Source organism: Crotalus tigris, unplaced genomic scaffold (assembly GCF_016545835.1).
Source record: "Crotalus tigris isolate CLP2741 ecotype Arizona unplaced genomic scaffold, ASM1654583v1 scf7180000019802.547583, whole genome shotgun sequence".
In the NCBI taxonomy this organism is placed as follows: domain Eukaryota; kingdom Metazoa; phylum Chordata; class Lepidosauria; order Squamata; family Viperidae; genus Crotalus; species Crotalus tigris.
The window spans coordinates 401,348-423,498 of NW_024097717.1; the positions used below are offsets into that span (position 1 = coordinate 401,348).

At 37.8% G+C, this 22,151-nt stretch overlaps 1 protein-coding gene across 1 annotated transcript in view; it reads left to right on the top strand.

Annotated features, from left to right (window-relative positions):
- Window positions 1-1,985: 1,985 nt before the first annotated feature.
- The window catches only part of KCNN2 (potassium calcium-activated channel subfamily N member 2), a 71,678-nt gene continuing 51,512 nt past the window's right edge, over window positions 1,986-22,151 (top strand). The window contains exons 1-3 of the mRNA XM_039364568.1: window positions 1,986-4,329; window positions 5,717-5,812; window positions 17,805-18,223. Coding sequence (XP_039220502.1) covers window positions 3,187-4,329; window positions 5,717-5,812; window positions 17,805-18,223 — 1,658 coding nt within the window. The 5' untranslated portion in view covers window positions 1,986-3,186. The remainder of the gene's footprint in view (window positions 4,330-5,716; window positions 5,813-17,804; window positions 18,224-22,151) is intronic.

Here is a 22,151-nt window from a genome sequence, read left to right on the forward strand (position 1 = left end):
CACATTGAAATTTTGGTCACCAATATTTAATTTGCATTGTTGTAACATATCACAGCTTTGATTAGTTTGCATGGATTACAATAACTTTCATGAACTGGACTAATCACTTTTTTAAAAAAAAATCCCCATTCCATCCTTCTTACTGTATCACGCTCCTTTCAATATCTTAAATGCCACTGCAATGTGATATCATACAACACAGTATAATATAAACATTTTGTGGAATATAAATTTTAGTTAGACACCACAAAAAATTCTGCCTTCCTAAAACCTATTCTTAGATGATGTCAGACTACCATTTTCAGAATCCTGGGTTTCAATCATCCCCTGCCTGGGGCAGAAATCTAATACTCTAAATGTATCAGGGAGGTACTAATAGTGGAAGGCTGCAGGGGCTACACCAGTTATGTCAAACCTATGGCCTAAAAGTCACAGCTGTGCAACCTAAGCCTGGGGGCATCCCCATATCCACTTTTCTCAGGTTTCTGCCAAAGTATAATTTGGGCAAAAAGAGTATGTATATATATATATATATATATATATATATATGTAGGTCTTTGGTTGTTCGGGTTTTCTCCCACGTAAAATTGGAAGTGTCTTGGCGACGTTTCGACGAAGTCCCATTCGTCATCTTCAGGCTGGTGTTTTCAGCTTCGTGCTTCGAGCAGCAACGAAGCTGAAAACACCAGCCTGAAGATGACGAATGGGACTTCGTCGAAACGTCGCCAAGACACTTCCAATTTTACGTGGGAGAAAACCCGAACAACCAAAGACCTACATACAAACACCCGCGAAAACCTCAGAAAACATATATATATATATATATATATATATATATGTCTATTCTTAAAATGAAAATTATTTTTAATTTGAATCAAATTTTTATACTGCTCTCACACAATTTGGACAATGCCGTTCCCAGCACACTGCAGAAAGCCCATTGCTGCCCCCCCTCCTAAAAAAAAATGAAACAAAGGAAAAGATTTTTGTCTTGCCATAGACAATGAAGCATTCTCTAATTGAAAAAGCATGAATATTTGCCTCTGCCTGTTAGTATTAAATCAAGGGTGTAAAATGCAGTGTTTTTTAAATATATGCCACCATTTAGCTTAGCTAAATAAATCAAATCTAAAAGCCTGGCACAGACAGATATGGACAGTATTATATCCAGGATCTTTCTTTATAATTTTATTTTGTCATCTGCCTCAAGGTCAGTGGCTGAAAGAAAGCCAGAGGAGGAAAGAGAAAGAGTGAGAGTGAGAAAGCAGATGATGTCATTTGCTTCAGTGTTATTAGCGACTGAAAAAGCATGACAACCGAACCCAATTTAAGAAAAAGCCTGGTGGCAACACATCTAAATAAAAAGATTGTTTTCGCTGCAAGGCTTATAGTAGTGTTTGGAGCCAGCGCTTGAGAGAGAAAAAGGGAAGGGGGGCCTCTCTAAGAGGGCTGTACTTTGCTTATAGCAAAGGCTTGGAAGTCAGGATTGGGTCGGTTTCAATGACATAATCTGGCCCTCTTGTCAAAAGACAGCACAGAACCCGTTTTGTTGCTCCTTCGCTCCGGTTCTGGGAGTTCCTCCACAGCAGCGAAGCAGCAGTGCCCGGAATGGCCCCTGCTACATTCTCTGTATTTACGCCTGTCTGTCTGCCCACCGTCCTGCAGAATCCCATCGGTGCCGGAAATTCAAGGGAACCCCGCACGGGAGACGCCAAGAGGCTGCGAGATCGCCCGACAGGATTTGCCCAAGGCTGAACAGCTCGCCGCGGGCTCCGAGCCAAGCCGGCTTCCCAGTCCAGCCGAACGGTGGAAGCGGAGCACCGCTCGGCATGTTTCGGAAAAAGCGTAAATGTGCGCGAGGCGAAGCTCTCGCGGCGGCGCGCTCGCGCGGTCGGGGAAACCCTCCCTCCCCCAGCCGAGAAGGCTGCAGGCTCCCCCGCCCCGCCCTCTCACTGCACCGCCAGGGCTTCCCCGCGCCAATGCACAGCCTGGCGGGAGTTACTGCGGCTTGCCCGGCTCCCCCCCTCCTCCCCGGCGGGGCCGCCGCCGCTTTCTAGCAAAGGTCACTCGCACAGCTCCTCGCCTTCTCCTGGAAAGGGCTGCCGGCTAGCTGGGAGGGGCTGATTAAGCCCCCCTCCCCCGCAGCTGAAAGAGTTTCGTCGCTTGGGAGGGAGGAGGAACGCGAGCACCGCCTTTCGCGCTGGCATTCCGGGATTTCCCTTTGTTTAGAGCCGGGAATCCTCCTTCCTCAGCGGTCTTTCCCTGCCGCAGTCCTCAGAGCTCTCACTCCGGATCGGTCTTCTAGTTTTCAATAAGCTTACGCTGGAATAAGCGGCTTGAGAACTGGATTATTGCTTACTATCTTTTCCTCCTTTTTCATGCTCGGGCATCCCTGGGCTTCCCCAGCAAAATTGCAGAGTAGAAGCTCTGAAAACTGCCATCCGAAGATGAAAACGCCGCACGTTCCTTTGTTTCCTCCGAGGATAACCCCTCCCATCGCAATACAGGGAAGCCCTATCCTCCCCCGCTCCCCAAACGGTTTGCCATTTCGCTACCCCCACCCAAAATGGGGCCCCGATTCGGGAGCAATTTACAAACATTGTGGAATCTTTGCTTGAAAGTTTCTGCAAAGGTTTTATACGGCATATAAATCCAGTCGGATCTCCCTCCTTTGTCCTTCACCTCCCCTCAAAATAAAACACTATTTAGCCTTTTCTGGGGTGGGGGGAGGAAAAGAGAACAAATGGGGCGGACTACCTCCCTGGTGCGGGAGGTAGAATATCATAGCGAAATATGATAAGCACCAAGCAATAATCGTTCAGGGGATGAAGCCCTGGTTCAACAGGCTCTGGAGGAATCCAGATAGAGGGGAGGGGAGGAATCACCCTTACCTGTCTGAGCAGTTCTTGCATCAACAGCGGATGGTACTGGTGATAGCTCCCCTCCTCCCTCCCGGACTGTCACTGAGGGGGGGGGTGTCTTGTGGTGGCAAGAGGAATTCCCCCCGGCAGGGAGGAATTCCCCCCTATGGGGGGGGAGCGAAGGGGGAGAAGAGAAGCGTCCCCAGTTTGATAGCTGTGACTAGCACCAGCAAGAGCAAACGCCGCTCCTGGGATTTTCTTGGCTCCCCTCCCCGCGCGGTGTTCTTCTCACGCTGCAGCTTTTTCGCCCCTTCCAGGTGACGTGATGCCCGTTGTTTTGGTTCGCCCGACCAATCGGACTCGTCGCCTGGATTCTACGGGAGCCGGGATGGGCCCGTCGTGGCGGCAACAGGACTCCCCTCTGCCGACCATAACGCATTGCGCAGGGTGCACCTCCGCCTGGTCTTCCTGCAGCTTTAACAGCTCTGACATGGAAACCCCATTGCAGTTCCAGACGAGCTTCTGCTCAGAGCAGCAGCAGCAGCGCCCACACCCGCATTACCATCACCACCACCAGCAGCAGCAGCACAGTGAAGAGAGGCAGCCAAAGCAGCAGTCCAGTCCGTGCTTCCAGTGCAACAGCTGCGCTTATTACGGGGCTGTGGCTGCCACAGGCGATAACCTGCCGCTGCTCTTCCGCACTTCGTCGCCTCTGTCGGTCGCCTTCCGGACTCGCTCCTCGCCGATCTCTTGCTCCGCAGCTTCCTCCCGCCAGGGCAGCCAGCTCAACGTGAGCGAGCTGACCCCTTCCAGCCATGCCAGTTCGTTCAGGCAGCCGCACCACTACTCCCAGCCCCACCAGTACCACCACTCCCACTCTCACCCGTGCCATAGTGTGCACCACCAGCAGCCGCCGCCCGAGCCGGCGGGCAGCCCCAACAGCAGCACCGGCAGCGGCAGCCACCACTACCAACTTCAGGAGCAGCAGCAGCGCCGCGAGAGCAACCCTTTCACGGAAATAGCCATGAGCAGCTGCAGGTACAACGGCGGCGTCATGCGTCCTCTCAGCAACCTGAGCTCGTCCCGTAGGAACCTCCACGAGCTGGACTCCGAAGCGCAGCCGCTGCAGCCCCAGCCGCCGCCGCCGCCGCCGCTCTCCAGCCCCACTGCCTCAGCTGCCGCGGCTGGCCCCGAGATCGTGGTGTCCAAGCCCGAGCACAACAACTCCAACAACTTAGCGCTCTACGGATCTGGCGGCGGCGGCAGCGGCGGCAGCGGCGGCAGCCAGACCAACAGCGGCGGCAAAACCAGCAAGAAGAAGAACCAGAACATCGGCTACAAGTTGGGACATCGCCGCGCACTCTTTGAGAAGCGGAAGCGGCTGAGCGACTACGCGCTGATCTTCGGCATGTTCGGGATCGTAGTGATGGTGATCGAAACCGAACTGTCTTGGGGCGCTTACACCAAGGTAGCGAGTCTCTCCGCGCTCCACGACCAACCGCTTTGTACCTTCTCGCCTTTCGTGTATTGTATTTCTTGTATCCTATTTCTAAAAGCACCTTTCCCTCTTCCCTTCCCTTGCCTTCTCTCCCTTCCCTTTTTTTTGTTTTGCTGCTTTTCGCATTATCCCTAGTTATTCTATCCCTTCTCCTTCACTTGCTTTAAGTATTTCCCCATCCTTTACCTGCCCTTTCAGCTTCAGACTTTGATCGTGAATGCTTGACTTCGCCCCATGAAGATTGTTGGCTATTAACAAACCCTCTCCCAAATGTAGGCTTCTGGGATGAGAAGGCTAATCACAGATTCTTACTAACTATGGCCATAAGACTGGTGTTCCTGAGTCTGCATTCTAGGGAATCTGGAATGGGAGTTTTCCAGCATAAGGAGCTGCCAATGATAGTGCTTCAGTTGTCAACTTTTCCTTATGGAAATCATTTTCAGGGCAACTAGATTTGTAGATTGCTTTGATGAGTATCTGTTTTAAGTTTTCTTCCCCTTGCAGATATGTAGAATGCCAACTCAGCCATGCTTTTTTGTTTTTGAGCAAACGCTGTGATGTATTGCATTGTTCAAAGAGTAACTCGGATATTTACTGATTTGTACAACCAATAGACTTGGAATATCTTCTCTAATCTCTGCTTTGCGTCATTTTTCATCATCCATACATTCTGAATGAATACTAGGGATGCCTTGCCACTAAGATTCCCTACATTTGGCATACAGACACTAGCAGATTGTAGCTTCTCAACAGAATAGCAACAGCTGAGTATTAAACATTTTTTCTTTGCTGCCAATGTTGCAAAGCTGGAAAAGACATTGGATAGTTCATTGATAATAGTAATAACCTTGAGAATATCAGCTCTTTAAATGAGGGGCTTTGAAGTCTTTACTTTTTATATGAAGTTATAATTTTAGTAAAACAAAGGGTTTTTTTTGAGTTGAACTCAACTTCTTGGATATGTTCATGCAGTTTTCTTGGCAACATTATGGAAGAGTTTTGACACTGACTTCTGCAGTATTTTCAATTTACCAGTAGTTAATAGCCATGGTATTTCCTGGTAATCGCCTCTAGACTTTGAAATTCTTAGCCTTTTACTGTCAAAAAGATTTGCCCAGCTTTGTAGGGTATGAAAACCAGTTTGATGAAGATGGAGGAGAGGGCAACTCTATTACTCCCCATTACTTTGTTAGATCCTTAAGTATTAATCTGTTGTCATGTAATGGTTATATTTTTTTACCTGGCCTGTAAACTAAATCTTTTTTTTAAACCAGATAGCCATTATTTTTCTCTGAGATCTTACAAACAAGGGACAAAAAAAGTCAACATATTAAAAAAAATCTATTTTTTCTTGCAGGAGTCGCTGTATTCATTAGCCCTTAAATGCCTTATTAGTCTCTCTACAATCATTCTGCTTGGTCTGATTATTGTATACCATGCAAGGGAAATTCAGGTATGTACCACTTATGAATCTGTATTTTTCAAGGACATTTCATAGAAACTCAGCAGACTGCATTAATGCATTTTTTTTCACTGCCTTGGAGATGGAATATTGTTACTTATAAGTCTTGAATATAGAAATCTGCGTGTGCTAGCTGTATTTATCTGTCTTTGCAGTTAATTTATTAATGTAAAAGTGAGGGGCATAATGCCTGCTGTTTTGCAATAAGTGTATAGTTGTTAATCCATTCTGGATCACATGACTATGAAGTCTCCAGTCACCTCTAAATATTAAACCTTGGTGATGCTGTACTAAACGTCTCATGTACAAAGCAGGGTAGCTTTTAAAAATGAATAGATTATAAAAACATAGAGCAAGAACCTCTAAATTTTATCCATAAATGTTGCAATAACCACAATATTCTTAGAATTCAAGATACATTTTGGTTAAAGGATAGATGATTAGTTCTGATTTTGAAGAAAGATTTTCATCTGATTCATTTCAAGATTAAGAGGCATAGCTCTTTTTCCTATTAGAGTAATTTCAGCCATGGTTCATTATCTCCATAAAGGAAGAACATTGTAAAAGGTACTTTGTTTAATCTATACAACATTGAACAAAATGTACCATTTTTTTTCATTAACAGAAAATGTTTTCATTGGTGGAGTATATATTAGTATGTAGTGAGCAGTCACTGTTAAGTCTGCTAAGATATCCCCAAACAGCCATCCGTTATGAAGGTGTTCAAGGTCATATGATCTGATTGACTTAAATTGGATTGAAGCATTAATATAAAATGCATTTACAGGTTACAAAGTCATTATCTACCACACCTCTCTGAGTAACTGATTATGAAGGAAAAGGCTACCAGTTTTTAATAATTTTGAGATATTCCTTGCCTGTCCCAAAAGAAATAAGTGATAAAGGCTTCTCTATTATTGCTTAGTAAACTTAATGGATAATAACTTGCAGTTTTACTCAAGAGAGTCTTTACTTTTACATATTTGAAGAGATATTAAATAAATTATGACAACTTTTTTTTCACCAGCATTGGAATGTTGCTACTTCTACCTTTTTATTTGCAAATGGGTGTACTATAAATAAACATTTTAAAGTTTAAACAGTCTTTTTATATAGTTTCTTATGTAGTTGTTACTATTTTTACCAATTATTATTGCTATATATCTTTGAGTCATACTAAATTTTAAAATATACACTTTTTTAACACATGTTTTAGCTAAAATTAGTCAGTCCTTGTGAAATCTCCAACATTTTCTAATTTTCGAACTTCACTATTCACAGAAATATTAATAACAAAATTGATGCAAACAAAGCCAAATGTAGCAATTTTCTCAAAGAAAACTCACCTTCCTTAACAAGGCAAATCTCATGGACAAATGAGGCTTCTGCTTTGAATCACGAAGCGCTGTAATAAATGATGTTATTTTAATTTATATTTTATTTTAAATCATATTTAATTTTTCTCTATTGATTTAAATGCCCTTGAAGTAAATTTAATTCACATGATAGCAAAAGCAGGAAAAGCTTTTTCTAATTGTACTACAAGGAATCATCCAGTTATGATGTTAGTAACATTACATTGTACTCAGAAATGTCAGAGTACCAAATAATGACTGTCTTGTGAATGACATTTAATTCAGAGGTTATTTTAGTTTCAAAAAGTATCATATGAAATCATTCAGTGCAGACTGTTTCCTTGAGCTTTCCAGTAACACATTCCCTAGGGATATTAGTGATAGAGCATTCAAACACTTGCATAATGTTATTTTTTTCTAAGAACTGCATGGGTATTTTAAAATCAACCATAAAAGTGTTTGTATAGTATATAAAACTACACCCCAAACAATCTCATCTAGATTTTATGACTATGTTTTGGAAATACAATGAACAGTTTCTCTCTCCCTAATGGTGATCTTCATTGTTTTTACTGTTATGTCGAACAATAGAAAGATTTTTTTAAAAAAACACACACACACAATGCACCATAAAACAAATTTAATACTATATTAACTTTCCTCTACTGGAAAAAATAAATGATTCTGCATGAATTTAAATGAATGCCAATACTTTTTTAAAAAAAACTCAGTTTGTACTGTATTGAAAGATAACACACCCAGCAATCTACCTTGTTCAGCACTGTGGACAGCTCTAAATATCAGAAAAGGTTTTTTTGTACCAATTTAAGCCATTTAAGTACCTGTTGTGTATGTGTATATCTTTATTCATAAGTTATTCACAGTGTTCTGGAAAACCCAAACTTACATTTATGCTGAATGGTTTTATTTCTTATTGGTATATTTATATAGCATATATTTATATTTAATTGCTGTTTTGTGTTCTGAATTAATGTGAGAAATATGTTAGTGAAAAGTGAAATTTCACCTTTCTATAGAAAGTTCAAAGGTGGGGATACCTCATCTGGAAACTTGGGGGGGGGGTAGCTTAGAGGATTTCTCAAGCTAATAAAATTAGTATACATGCTCTAAATTAACTTTTTTGTAAACAGGCATACAATTTTTCATTTGGCAAAGAAAACATTTTTTTCTAAATAACATTTCTTTCAAAATGTTGAGCAAAATTTTAAAGTTTTGGGAATGACAAATAATCCCAGTTATAATATCTCATAATATTTCAGAGTTTAAAAAATATAATAATTCAGCTTCTTAGTGAAAAATAATGATTAATGGTAGCATGATAAGACTAGCAACAGAGGAGAATATATGTTTTCCTTCTTTAAGAATTTTAAGCTACACAGAAAAACTTAATATCTTATTGGTGCTTTTTAAAAAATGAAATTGTCAAAATCCTCCATTTCCAGAGTCTTTAATGTCAACTACAACTGCATGGAGTCATTTGATTCTTTGTCTGCTTATTACAGAATATGGCCCATTAGTCTAAATCATTTATATTTTGATTCCAAGAAAATGTAGACAGAGTAATGGAATGGAAATAATTATCTGGACCTAAACATATATAAATAGTGTCTCCCCGATGCAATGGTATTTTTCTAAAACAGCCTTCTTTAGCCTGGTACTCTCCAGCTATTTTGAAATTGTGTGATATATCAGGGGAGTATCTTATGAAGGTCTATTGTAATGTCTCTAAATTCTTGCTTTTAAAACAAATATATGTGAATTAAAGTTTTGAAATATAAGAATTCACTTATAAGATTAATATCAGCTTGGTTTTAAGTATTGTCACTGACATGCATTCAACTTAAAACCTGGACATGAGCTATATGCATATATACAATAATAGTTCCCTACATAGTTTCAATCTAGTCTTATCATCAGTATCCATTAACAAACAGAAATTGATAGAAGTTTGTTATATGTATTATCCAGAAATATTTATTGAATCCCTTGTCCTGTTAAGTAGATTCTTCAATTTAATGTGATAATATAAATCATTGCAATGCTTAATCATTGGGTTTAACAATGTTCAAGTCAGTTTTGGGTTTGGAATATAAATCTGAGACTTCTGAAACTAAGAAGCCGTTATTTCAGAGATCAAATATTTCTCTCTCCTATGGGCTAGTTGAAACTTGATTATTCTCAAAACTCATAATTTACGATGTCACTGATAATTAAAATAAAATAAAATAATTTCTCTTTTATCTATTTGGCCAATGGCCAAAATAAATATTTATTCTAAGAAGAAATTCTGTATTCTGTCAATTAAATTAAACTTTAATTTAATTTAAATTAAATTAAATGTAAAGACATTTAGATGATATCTAATGGATGATCTGGATGATCTGCAGGCGATAGTCCATTTCTTTTTCTGTTTAATGTTTACATGAAGCTGCTGGAGAGAAGCCATTTGTATGAGCTCTTCAAGGTAGACCAAACTTGAACATCAAAGTTATGAATAGTAAAATTCTTTTACCTATAGAGGTATAGTAACAGAATCTTGCAAGTCCTGCCTTTATTGTAAAGAAAACTAGGGAGGGACAAGTCTGAGTCATTTTCCCCAATTCTTTCCTGTTTTGGACTTAGATTTGTCTTAACTGACTATTGCTTTGGTTCTGGTTCTTCCTCCTTTTCATCAAGGTTATTCTCACAGACCATTATGTCTAATAGTTTAGGTGCAATATCATCAGCTGCTCTGGATGGACTGGACATGCTGTGGAGGTGCTTTCCCAGTGTCTTGAGAGTGTAAGGATCTAGATGAGAACAATAACCCAGAATTAAACCTTGGTATGATGAAGTTAGTGTTGATACATTGGTATTTTCCTTTTCATCAATTATTTCTTGATGGAAAAGCAACATCTCTAAAAGAACAGGTCTTGACTTGAGGCGCTTTCTGGACTTAGGGTTCTTACTAAACTAGCCACTTGAGTCTATGATCAGGGAGCTGTGCCCAACTGACTGGTGTGCCAGTTATAACTACCTGGAATGAGAGGATCAGGCAACAATGACTCATGCCCTTCTTTGTCATCAAGAGACAGGATTCCTGCAGTGCACTCGACATAGTGTAGCCTTTAAAGACTACTTGGAAATTACAAGATTGCAGTTATTTAAGTTTTGACTGGCACTTGCTATCGGCAGCACTTGTTCTTCAAATCCTACACTGGCTCCCTATTGGTTTCTGGGTAGAATTTAAAGTTGCTGGTTTTAACCTATAAAAGCCCTGCATAGCTTGAAGCAATCACATTCTGCATAAAGATCATCTCAAGAGAAACTGATTTTCAGTTGCAATGATGACCTTCTGGAATAATCTCTCCATTAATATCTGGCTTGCCTTTTCTCTGAGAACATTCAGGAAACAACTAAAGATGGAGCTCTGTCATATGGCATTTTTCTAGGGAATGGACATCCTGAGCTTCTTTTGTTATTGTTTGGTATTTTAAATGTTTTATTTTTAAATCTACCATGGATGTTTTAATGCTGCATTTGTTTGACCTCTGTTGCCATGGGTGTTTTATTGTTCTTTATTGCGGATGTTTATATTTTGTTCTAAACCATTGTGAGTCAGTTTACTGAAGTTGGTGATACAGGTTTAGGAAACAAACAACCAAGAAAGACACGGAACCCTTTCTTACAAGATATTTTATACTGGATAAAATAATGATCAAGGCACAAAGGATGTTTAATGTAATTATTAATAATCTTAAAAAGGAATCAATTTTCATGTGAAGCTATCTATAGCACATGTTATTATTAATTAGTTTATTCTAAATTAGTAAAATAAGTCAACCAAAAAGTGCTGCTTTTCTTCATAATAAAAATTAATGAAAATTTTGCAATAACAATAACACATGATTTCATTGTGCAGATTTTTTATCATTGTCTTTTGTGTTAAATTTCACGGGCAAAAATATTCACAGGTGTCAAAATATAGTTTTAACTATACTGATCCCTGAAATAAGATGTGTGTATGTGTATGTGTGCAAACATATCTACTTACATAAAATTAGAGTTGATACCCTGTCCCTTTGCAATCTGCTAAGCTCCTCAAAGCTACCTTGGACTCAAAAGTAATGACTAAAGTGGAAATTAGTGTGTGAGCAAGGGTGTGGAAAAAAATGACAACCATCATCATTCTAGTGGAATGATGGAAACTACAGACCAGTCAGTTTAATATAAATACTGGGGAAGATCCTAGAAGAGATAATCAAAAAACAAATCTGCGAACAACTAGAAACAAACAAATTCATAACTAGCATGATCTGTTTTAACAAACCAGCATGGGTTTGTTAAAACAGATCATGCCAAACCAATCTCATCTCATTCTTCGATAAAGTGACCAAACTAGTAGACCAGCGAAACGCAATGGACGTTTCGCTGGTCTACTAGTATACGTAGATTTCAGTAAGGCATTTGACAAAGTGGACCACAACCTACTCTTTGGTAAGCTAGAAAAAGGTGGAATAGACAACATCACCACCAGATGGATCTGTAGCTGGCTGAACAACCATACTCAATGAGTAGTCCTCAATGGCATTACATCCATATGGAGAGAAGCAGTGGGGTACCACAAGGTAGGCCCAGTACTCTTCAACATCTTCATAAATGACTTAGACGAGGGAATTGAAGGGGAACTCATCAAATTTGCAGATGATATCAAACTGTTAGAAGTAGCCAACACCCCAGAAGACAAATTCAGGATCCAAAAAGATATTGACAAACTTGAACAATGGACCCTATCCAACAAAATGAGTTTTAATGTGGAGAAAAGCAAAGTCTTATACTTAAGCAGGAATAACCAAAGGAACAAATACAGATTGGGCAAGACCAGGCTTAAAAACAGTAACTGTGAGAGGGACCTTGGAGTTCTAGTGGACGATCACTTAACTATGAGCCAGTAGTGTGCAGCAGCAACCAAAAAAGCTAATATAATCCTGGGTTGTATAAACAGGCATAAAATCAAGACCACGTGAGGTATTAGTACCATTTTATAAAACCCTACTAAGACCACACCTGGAACAATGCAGCCAATTTTGGTCACCATATCACAAAAAAGATGTTGAGAGTTTGGAAAAATTCAGAGAAGAGCAACTAAGATGATCAAAGGCCTAGAGACAAAACAGAAGAATGGCTGTAGAACTTGGGTTTGGCTAGTCTAAAGGAAAGAAGAAATAGGGGAGACATGATAGCAGTATTCCAGTATCTGAGAGGCTGCCACAAGGCAGACGGGGTTCAGGTTTTCACCAGAGCACCAGAGGGAAGGACGAGAAACAATGGTTGGAAACTGATCAAAGAGAGAAGCAACCTGGAATTAAGGAGATACTTCCTGACAGTGAGAACAATCAACCAGTGGAACAGTTTACCCCCAGAAATCATGGGCGCTCCATCACTGGAAATTTTCAAGAGACTGGACAGTCACTTGTCTGAGATGGTATAGGTCAGGCGTAGGCAACCTTGGCTCTTTTATGACTCGTGGACTTCAACTCCCAGAATTCCTGAGCCAGCCATGGGAATTCTGGGAATTGAAGTCCACAAGTCATAAAAGCCAAGGTTGCCTACCCCTTGTATAGGTTCTCCTGCTTGACCAGGGGGCTGGACTAGAAGACTTCCAAGGTCCCTTCCAGCTCCTATTCTATTCTATTCTATTCTATTCTATTCTATTCTATTCTATTCTATTCTATTCTATTCTATTCTATTCTATTGTAGTTTTCCAAATAGTCCTTCTATTGTCTTGAAGAAAAAACCCAGCTATGTACAGTCAGAACAAAACACACTGGTTTCAGAATGATGACACATGCATCTCAATATCATTATGCAATAATTAAGCAATTATGTAATGCTGTGATGATACTGGATGCAAGCACATAAATCATATTATTTGTATGCTGGTACCATTAAGTTTTGCCTCCCATGTGTTTCCATTGAATACATATGGTTTGGTGGGGCATTTTACTGAAGGAGTCTGAACTGGAGCTGATATTGTATCTGTTGTATCTGTTTAGGATTATTACATAAGAAATGAATAAGGCAGCCAAGTTATTGACTGAAACATTATTGAAACAGAGAAAAGCAATAAAATAGGAGGAAAGCCTATCATAATTTAGTATTAGATTTAATTGCTTTAAAAACATTTATATTTTAGATTATTTCTTTTTCATCCTGTTAAGGAGATACACATATACACATAGGAACACCAAAGAGGGAAAACAAAAACTAATTTCAACACAATTTAATTTTGAGCAAATTGAATTAGTTAAATATAGTAGTAAGAGTATGCAAACTTTAAAAAAGACTTAGAAGAAAGTGGTTTGGACTTCATTGTGCTCAGTATTTTTTGTCTATCCATTAAAATGTTTTTCAGATATGTCTGCTTTAGGAATTGATTTATTTATGTCAATATGCCTCTTAAAATAGTTCATTTAGACTTTCACAAAACAGATGAAAAAAGATGGTCTGCTTTAATAAATAGCAAATAGCATATTGTCTTAAAATATAATATGTATATCTACAGGAGATTTATTCATTTCCATTCTTCCATAATAGTACAATTGACTACTAACTTTTGGAAAAGTTTTGGGAGACAAATCCATTTTTTTAAAGAGTTTATTGCTGACAATGGATCCCTAGTTATTCAGCCATATTGTCAGTTTCCTGCCCTCTTTCTGTAGTCTTTATTCATCTTTCTCTATCAATTCATTGTACTGACCCTGTACTTTACTTCTCGTGTTTTCCGGTTTAGGTGTGTTTGTGTGTATGTGTGTTTATACACTTTAGAAGCTTTGGGATTAGTCTGTGACATACTGTGATAGATGATGAGTTTTTAAAAAATGTGTATTGGTATTGACTGATTGATTTGATTTGATTTATACTTCATCTGTCTGCTCTGGTGAGCACCATGGGACTACAAAATTTAATCATAATGAAAAAGCTCTGACACATTCTTGCTTTGATTTCAGCAAATACATGATTTCATATATTCATTATAGCAAAACTAGATCCAGTAAAACATAATGCAGAAAATGATTTAGTTCATGTTCTCTTTAAAAATATAAATGGAAATACTCTTATTTTTCCTTATCCGGAATTAACTGTGACAGAACGGTATAGATGATTTTATTGTCTTTAAGGTTCTAATTCTAGTAATTTCCCTTTTTATTTTCTGTTTTTCATTTTGTTTGTGGCAATAGGTTGTTTTACAATTTTTATGTTATATAGGTATAAATATTGTTCATTAATTGGATATTGAAAATTAAAATTATGTGAATTGAGACAGTAAAAAGAGACTACATTCTTCTATGTTCTGCAAATAAGAATGAGATAACATCTTATTTTTGTTTATAAACCTAGATGCATAAATCTGATTAATATTCTAATCTGAATAGACAGAACCAAAAACGTTAATAATAATTATATATTTTATCTTGATCATGAATATTCAGAATTATGCCATAGATTTCTGTGTAATCTCTTTAGGTATGTTGTATACTTTATCATCTCCATTACAACTACAATTTGGTAAGAAAAAGGAAAAATACACTTGGTCTCCGTGCTTGTTATATCAAGACAGTATGTACAGCAACAAACATATACTCATCTTGCATATTATAGTTAACTATTACAGTGCATTGTTATTACAATGTTGTGTTGTATTTTAAAAAAGAAACTCTTGATTTAAAGTTATGTTAGGAAATAAATAGTTAATCATATAGTTTTGGATAATCTTTTCCCCAAAGATAAGGGTTACTATTCGGGGGAAAATAATAGACCTGTTTGAGTTCAGACATGATCCTATCATAAGGACTAATGGACATATGATGCCAAATCTTAATGTATCTGGGTTGATTTTGGTTTCACATATTCTGTAATCTCAGGCAATATGTTTCTGTAAATGAAACCATGGCTTATCAGGATGCAAGAATGATGAACAGAGCAGGGAATGAAGTTAGGAACAGAAATAAAAACATGTGTTGATTTTAAACTAGGATTATGGTATTGATGATGACATAGCATTGCTGCTAACAAAAAAATAGAGAAAAAAACTAAACTATATAAAGAATAGAATTTCTAAAATATTCCACATTAAAAGTACAATTGTTTAAATTGTTTTGATAATTCAGATGTGAATATCTTTATTAGATCATTATATCAAAAATATGATTACTCAGGAATAAGAGAACCATTCTGAACACTCCTAGAATATTCATTGTTGACAGGACAATTCAGCAGTCTGTGGAAAGGGGTAAACACTTCTATTACTTCTTCTCCTTAAACCATTGGATTAATGTGGAGTAATAACTTTGTTTTCTATTTCCCCACCAAACAGCTGACTTCATAAATTAACATTTGTGGTGTTCTATTGCACTACATTGTTTACTTTCTCATCAGCAGTCTTATCTTGAATTGAATTATACTTGAATTGCTTGTTACCTAACTGTTTAATGAATTATTTGAAAGACGTAGCATGAATGTTATTTTCTATTTATATATACACAGAAAACAATTAAAAGATATATTTAAACATATAACCAAACAACTCCCATAACTCCTGAGAATGCTGATTATTTTTATTAAGAGTCAGAAACAAATTGCCTTTCTCTATAATCTCTGTATAATCTGTATATACTTCTAAATCCAGACATTCTAAATTGCCTGTGCCAATTTTTATTTTTTAAAGTTTCTTCTTAACAACCATGTTTTAAAATTAAAAATATTTTCTTACTCCAATAAAATGTAAAACCTCACTTTGCGCTAAGACAGAAATATTTTTATCACAGAAGATTATTATGTTGATATTTAAGAGCACTAAATTTGAATATGTTTATCCAATTTACCAAAATAATAGTTTATTTTCTAATAGAAGATAAATGGCTATGTCATCATGATCCATATTTGATATTGAGATTATAGTATAGTATAGGCCTTAAAAGTTCTTCCCTGAACAATTAAATGATCTTTATGCCAATTTTATAATTATTTTAGACCAAGTAGAAGCCAGTGGTACAGGAATTGCATTGTTATTGGAGACAGATGTTCAACACCAAGTTCATATTTGTTCATATTTTTTCCTGCTGCACCAGGAAAAATAAGAGCTGGTTACATGTCTGAATAGGCCAAACAATATGAGTGTGGAACTGTTGTAATGACTTGTTTTCAATTGTAACAAAATGGTAGAATAGTAAATGTGATAATTTTACTACTAAGGACCTCATCTGCTCCAAATTTAAATTTAAATTAAAGTTCTAGAGTTGATAAATTAATAATTGGACCAGATAATACGGCTACCAGGCTCTCTCTCTCTCTCTCTCTCTCTCTCTCTCTCTCTCTCTCCCTCTCTCCCTCTCTCCCTCTCCACACACACACACCATCTTTATTATTTTCACAAATAACTCATGGAGGCAACATCTTCCACCTCCTTTTTTACCCACAGCAACCAACCCTGTGAGATGGGTTGGGAAGATAAAACAACATGTATTTAATTAATTTTCATAAGAAAATTTAAGTAGTGTAGTATATTGATAAGACTATTTCCATTAAATTTGGTTGATTGTTTCTGAAATACACCTAACCTTATTGGGAAGATATCTTGAATTTGAATTTGTTACTAATAGTAAAATTGCTGAGTTATTGTTGTTTTTAAACATTTTTTTATTGATTGCCACATCACCAGTACAATAATAGATTGATTGGTTTCCCCCTGTAAATAAATTAGGGAGCAATCAATGTGTGACATTTTTGAAGCAAGTGTTTAAAATCTTTAGGAAAGATTTGGTTATATACTGCTTTTAAAAATATAGTCTTCACTCCATTATATGTTTACCTAAGAGCCCTAATGAGTTAATGGGAATATTTATTTCTAGATAAATTTATACACTGATAAGTATGCACTAGATAAATATGCTCTGATAATTCCTATTCTCATTTGCATAGGAAAAAAGAGTCATTAAAAGTTGCTTTTTAAAAATAGTTTAATTTTTCACTTCAATATAGTTATCAAAATGAATTTGTAAAAAAGCAGAGTATACCTTTAATAATCATGGATTGCTCTGGGTGCTTTAATTATCACCACTGAGAAAAAAGGAGCAAGAAAGCAGAATTATTTTTTAAAGTACAGGCTAACATACATATTGGTGACAGTCCTAATAGCAAAATAAAATAAAATAAACTAGATAAATATGAATAGTTTTAACCTGGGTCATATTTCATTTATGATTTTTCTAATCCATTGATCTTGCTGGATTATACGAGTATTCATGCACAAAACATTCCTAGTTTACATCATTTGCTACAGTTGAAACCCATTTAAATGATAAGATAGGCTGCCTTAGATTATCTTTTGGAGCAGGGCTTCTTCTCAACCATGGCAACTTTAAGATGTGTGGACTTCAACTCCCAGAATTTCCCAGCCAGCATGAAGAATGGAGAATTCTGGGAATCTGAAGTCCATACCACATGTCTTAAAATTGGTGAGGTTGAGAAACACTACTTTAGAGGGTAAGTATTATTCAAAATATAATTTTTCGTATTTGTTAAAGCTAATCTTTCTCTAATACTGAACGTCACCATTTCTTTTCCAGCTATTTATGGTGGACAATGGAGCAGATGATTGGAGAATAGCCATGACTTATGAGCGCATTTTTTTCATCTGCTTGGAAATTTTGGTATGTGCTATTCATCCTATCCCTGGCAACTACACTTTTACATGGACAGCTCGTCTTGCCTTCTCCTATACCCCATCTACAACAATAGCAGATGTGGATATAATTTTATCCATACCTATGTTCCTGAGACTTTATCTTATTGCCAGAGTTATGCTTTTGCATAGCAAACTTTTCACTGATGCCTCATCCAGAAGCATTGGAGCACTAAACAAGATCAACTTCAATACACGTTTTGTTATGAAAACTTTAATGACAATATGCCCGGGAACTGTACTTTTGGTTTTTAGTATCTCCTTATGGATAATTGCTGCATGGACTGTCAGAGCTTGTGAAAGGTAAGCTGCCCTAAAGCATACTTTATGATTGGTTCAGTAATATTTTGTACATATGTTGTTATCACCACTGCTTATTAATTTGGGTATTCCTTTCTATGGATGTTAATTATTTTTTGGTTTATGGCTTTTTGGTTTCTTATAGTTTTAATGTCTTATATTTAAGCATTTGAAAGAGAAGATTAAACTTTAATTTCCTCTTGCTATAGGATCATTTACTGAATACAATTTATTTCACTTCCAGTTGAACTAGTATTTAATTCTTCAGAACCTAGATGCATTTTATTACAACTTAACCTGAGGGCAACATTATACAAGTGGAACTGGAATGCAGCTCAAACAGGGAGAGGTCTTTGAATTGTCCTTTTCCTACTAGATTGTGGGGGAATAAAGCATGGTGCTGAGAAAAGGGTTGCTGATTTTATAAATATGTTTTTATATATTATGAATATCATGCAGTCATTAATAGATGAATCATGGAGAAACCTAGAGAGAAATGGTTATGGATGAATTGCAGCTTTTGAAATAAATAAACATTATCTCTATATGGAACTCTTGGACAAAACTTTGGTCAGAACTTTCCAACAATAATAGGGCAGGATAGAATATTCAAGGAACAAATCTTTTACAGAATTGCATAGAGCAGGTGTGTCAAACTCAATTTCATTGAGGGCCGCATCAGCATTGCAGTTGTCCTTGGGTGGGTGAGTAGGTGTGGCCAGAGTAAGCACAGCCTATGGTGGGTGTGGCCTACTGGGTAGGCATGGCCAGCTCTACATCGTTCACGTCAAGGGTGCCTGTGGGGGCCTGGGCAGGAGTGGGACAGATCTGAGGGTCTCTGGCAGAAGGGGGTGGGACCAGGGCAAGCACCAAGTTATGGTCCACTGGAAGAGCCTGTCAAAACCCCTCCCCCAGAGCCCATCAAGCCGGATATGTGAAGTAGGCAAGGGCCATTTGCTGGCCACTTCCAGGTGATGGTACATTTCTTCATTCCTCACAAAGGGTGACACCTCCCCAGCATGCACCCAGGGGGCCGGGAGCGACGCGGCAGCGGCTGGTTCCTCGCTGTTTCCAGATGGCCTTGTGGAGCTAAGACTGAATACATTTCAGCATAGATGGTCACCACAAAATTGTACATTGGCTCCCGGCCAGCCTGGGTCATGGCCAAAGCAGCAGGATGGCTTCACGGGCTACATGAAACCACTTCGCGGGCTGCATCTGGCCCTCGGGCCTTGTGTTTGACATGTCTGGCATAGAGGGTCCAAATGAGGTCACCTTCATCTGTGATGTTATATCTGTACGTTTTTTCCCACTGCTTCTTCCACTGTTTTCTTAATTAGAAAATAATGTTCAGAATTGGAATGATGGGGTAATTGAACTAAGGACTGATAGGCGATATCTGACATTGCAAGCAACCCATTATTTATCATTTTTAAGGACAAACCAATAAACGGATGCAGTCATTGACTGTGTTCAACATTTTTTTATTGTTATGGTATTTATATTTATAAAGAATAAACAAAACATATCATTAAAAAAGATTTAGAAAATTGTCAGTAGTCTTAATATCCAAAATTAGGCAGAAAAAGAAAACAAAATTAAACAAGGAACTATTTGCATTGTTGTGACCATGGACCAGAATGCAATTAAGTTCCCACTGACAGGGAATACAATAACAGTCTTTAAGTATTTGAAGGGTTGTCATAAAGAAGGGTAAGTTCTATTCTCTACCAATTCAGTAAGCAGGACAGGGAATAATTGATTGTAGTTATGGGAAGATTCTGGTTGAATGTTAAGCAAGAATGTGTAACCGAACAGTTGACAACAGACAATTACCAAGGGAGTGGTAAGCTCCTTTATGTTGAATGTGTTCAAGTACAGGCCAGATAGCAACCCACTGAGGATATCTTAATTTTCTTGAGCATTGGATGGATGACTTATTGGTTTCCTTCATGTCTGTGAAGTATATTGGTGATCCTAGTGGACAAATGAGTAGGGATCAGTTGGATTTTATGTAATTCTGTGAGTTTTCTCCCTTGTTTATATAATGAATGTTGCTAGAATGAATGTTGCTAGCATTCATTTTGATAAAAAAGATCACCATGGCCCATTATATTTCTTTTTCTGATCTAAAACATTGCCTTATGAAAAACTGCAAAAATGGTAATTTGCAAATTATGGTTGTTTTTTAAAAAGTCAGTGCTTCTTTCTTTAGCATGATTCTAAGGGAATTTTATTTTAACTTATTTCCTTTAATTATTTGTAGATGCCTATTTCATGTCCTGCAAATCTTACTGCAAATGTTCTGCTAGAGATGTTGGTTTCAAAAAATGCTATAGTGAATCACTGTCACTTGCTCTGATACAAGAACTTAATTAACTTTTTTAAAAAATAATGTAGCATAGTAAGGAAACATCATGAAAAAATATATTTGACTAATCAGTTTCCACATATTTCTCAGGTTGTTGTCTTATAAACACATATTTGGGATTATATTTCATTTATTTGCCTTTGAAAGACTATCTAAAACTCCACTCAGCAGGAAATTATGTTTGTTTTATTTCTTCTCTTGAAAAGAGAAAAAGATAACAAGCTCAGATCTATGGAATTGATATCAGTTAGCAACAAGCTCTTAATTTTAATCTGTCTGATCCAGTAAGGACAATTTTAATTGTCAATGCTCAAATATAAAATAACAGTCCTAGTTTTATATCAGCAGCTATCAAAGTGGAAGTCCATAAATGACATGTCTCTTGCATTCACATGCAGAACATACAAAATGTTTTACTTTGTTATTTATGTAGGCTTATATACCATTTAAAAGGCTAGTTTGCTATAGTAGTTAAGGCATCAAGTTAGAAACTGGAAAACCATGAGTTCTAGTCCTGTCTTAAGCAGAAAGCAATTTGGAAGTCCAAATTCCATATAAACCATAACTTTATTGTAGGAAGGAATCCAGTTATGTCAATTGCCAGAAATCTTTTGGAATGGGCAAGTCTTACTGATTTTTCTAAACCCCTATAGCAGGGGTGTCAAACTGCCAGCAAAACCACTCCCACCCCATTCCCCACTCCCACCCCATTGTCGGCAATGGCAAAAAAGTCGTGATACGTCGCAACACGTCAGGTGACGTTGCAGGTTTGACACCCCTGCCCTACAGGATGGTGACTGTGTTATCTCAGGAAGTATTCTATTCCACAGAAGGGAAGCAGACAGTGGTGTGCTGGCACTGGCTTGCACCAGCTCATGAGAAATTTGTTAAATTTTCAGTTTGCAAGCTGATTGACAGCTGAAGTCAGCCTCATCTCCTACAGCTACAGACAGCTATTCTGTAGCTACCAGGGTAACACAGCTATGACAATGAAACCAGGAGAACTGGATTCTTAAACATTTAGGAATATACACATCTTTATTTTCTTTCTAGGTAGGTCATCCTAATTTCCTCTAATAATGATACTGTCTCAGAGTAGGTATTTGAAGATAGTACTTCCTTCCATATCTTATTGGATGTACAGAAAACAAGTTCTAGGTCATGTTGGGCTTTAAAGTCAACATTTTGAGTTGCTTCCAGAAATCCATATTTAAGTAGTGCAGCTCTCACTTTAGTAGTGTGATATTGGCAAAACTAGATACCTGTAACTAATTACACAACTGCATTTTGGTCCAGTTGTTGCTTCGGGATAGTCTTCGTGTGAATCCTCATGTGGAGTGGGTTTCAGTACTTAAACTGAGAGATGATCAAGCCATGATTGATAGGGCCATGGGCCTTCTAATCCAAAACTAGGCCATACTGTAACTGGCATATAAAATGGGGCTCCCTGTAGGACTTCTGGCAACAGCTGCCACCTGCTCCCAGATTGTTTACCAGTTTGGCACAAGGAATTCCAACACCATTTCAAATGAAAAAAAGGGGGGGATTATCACTGGCCTA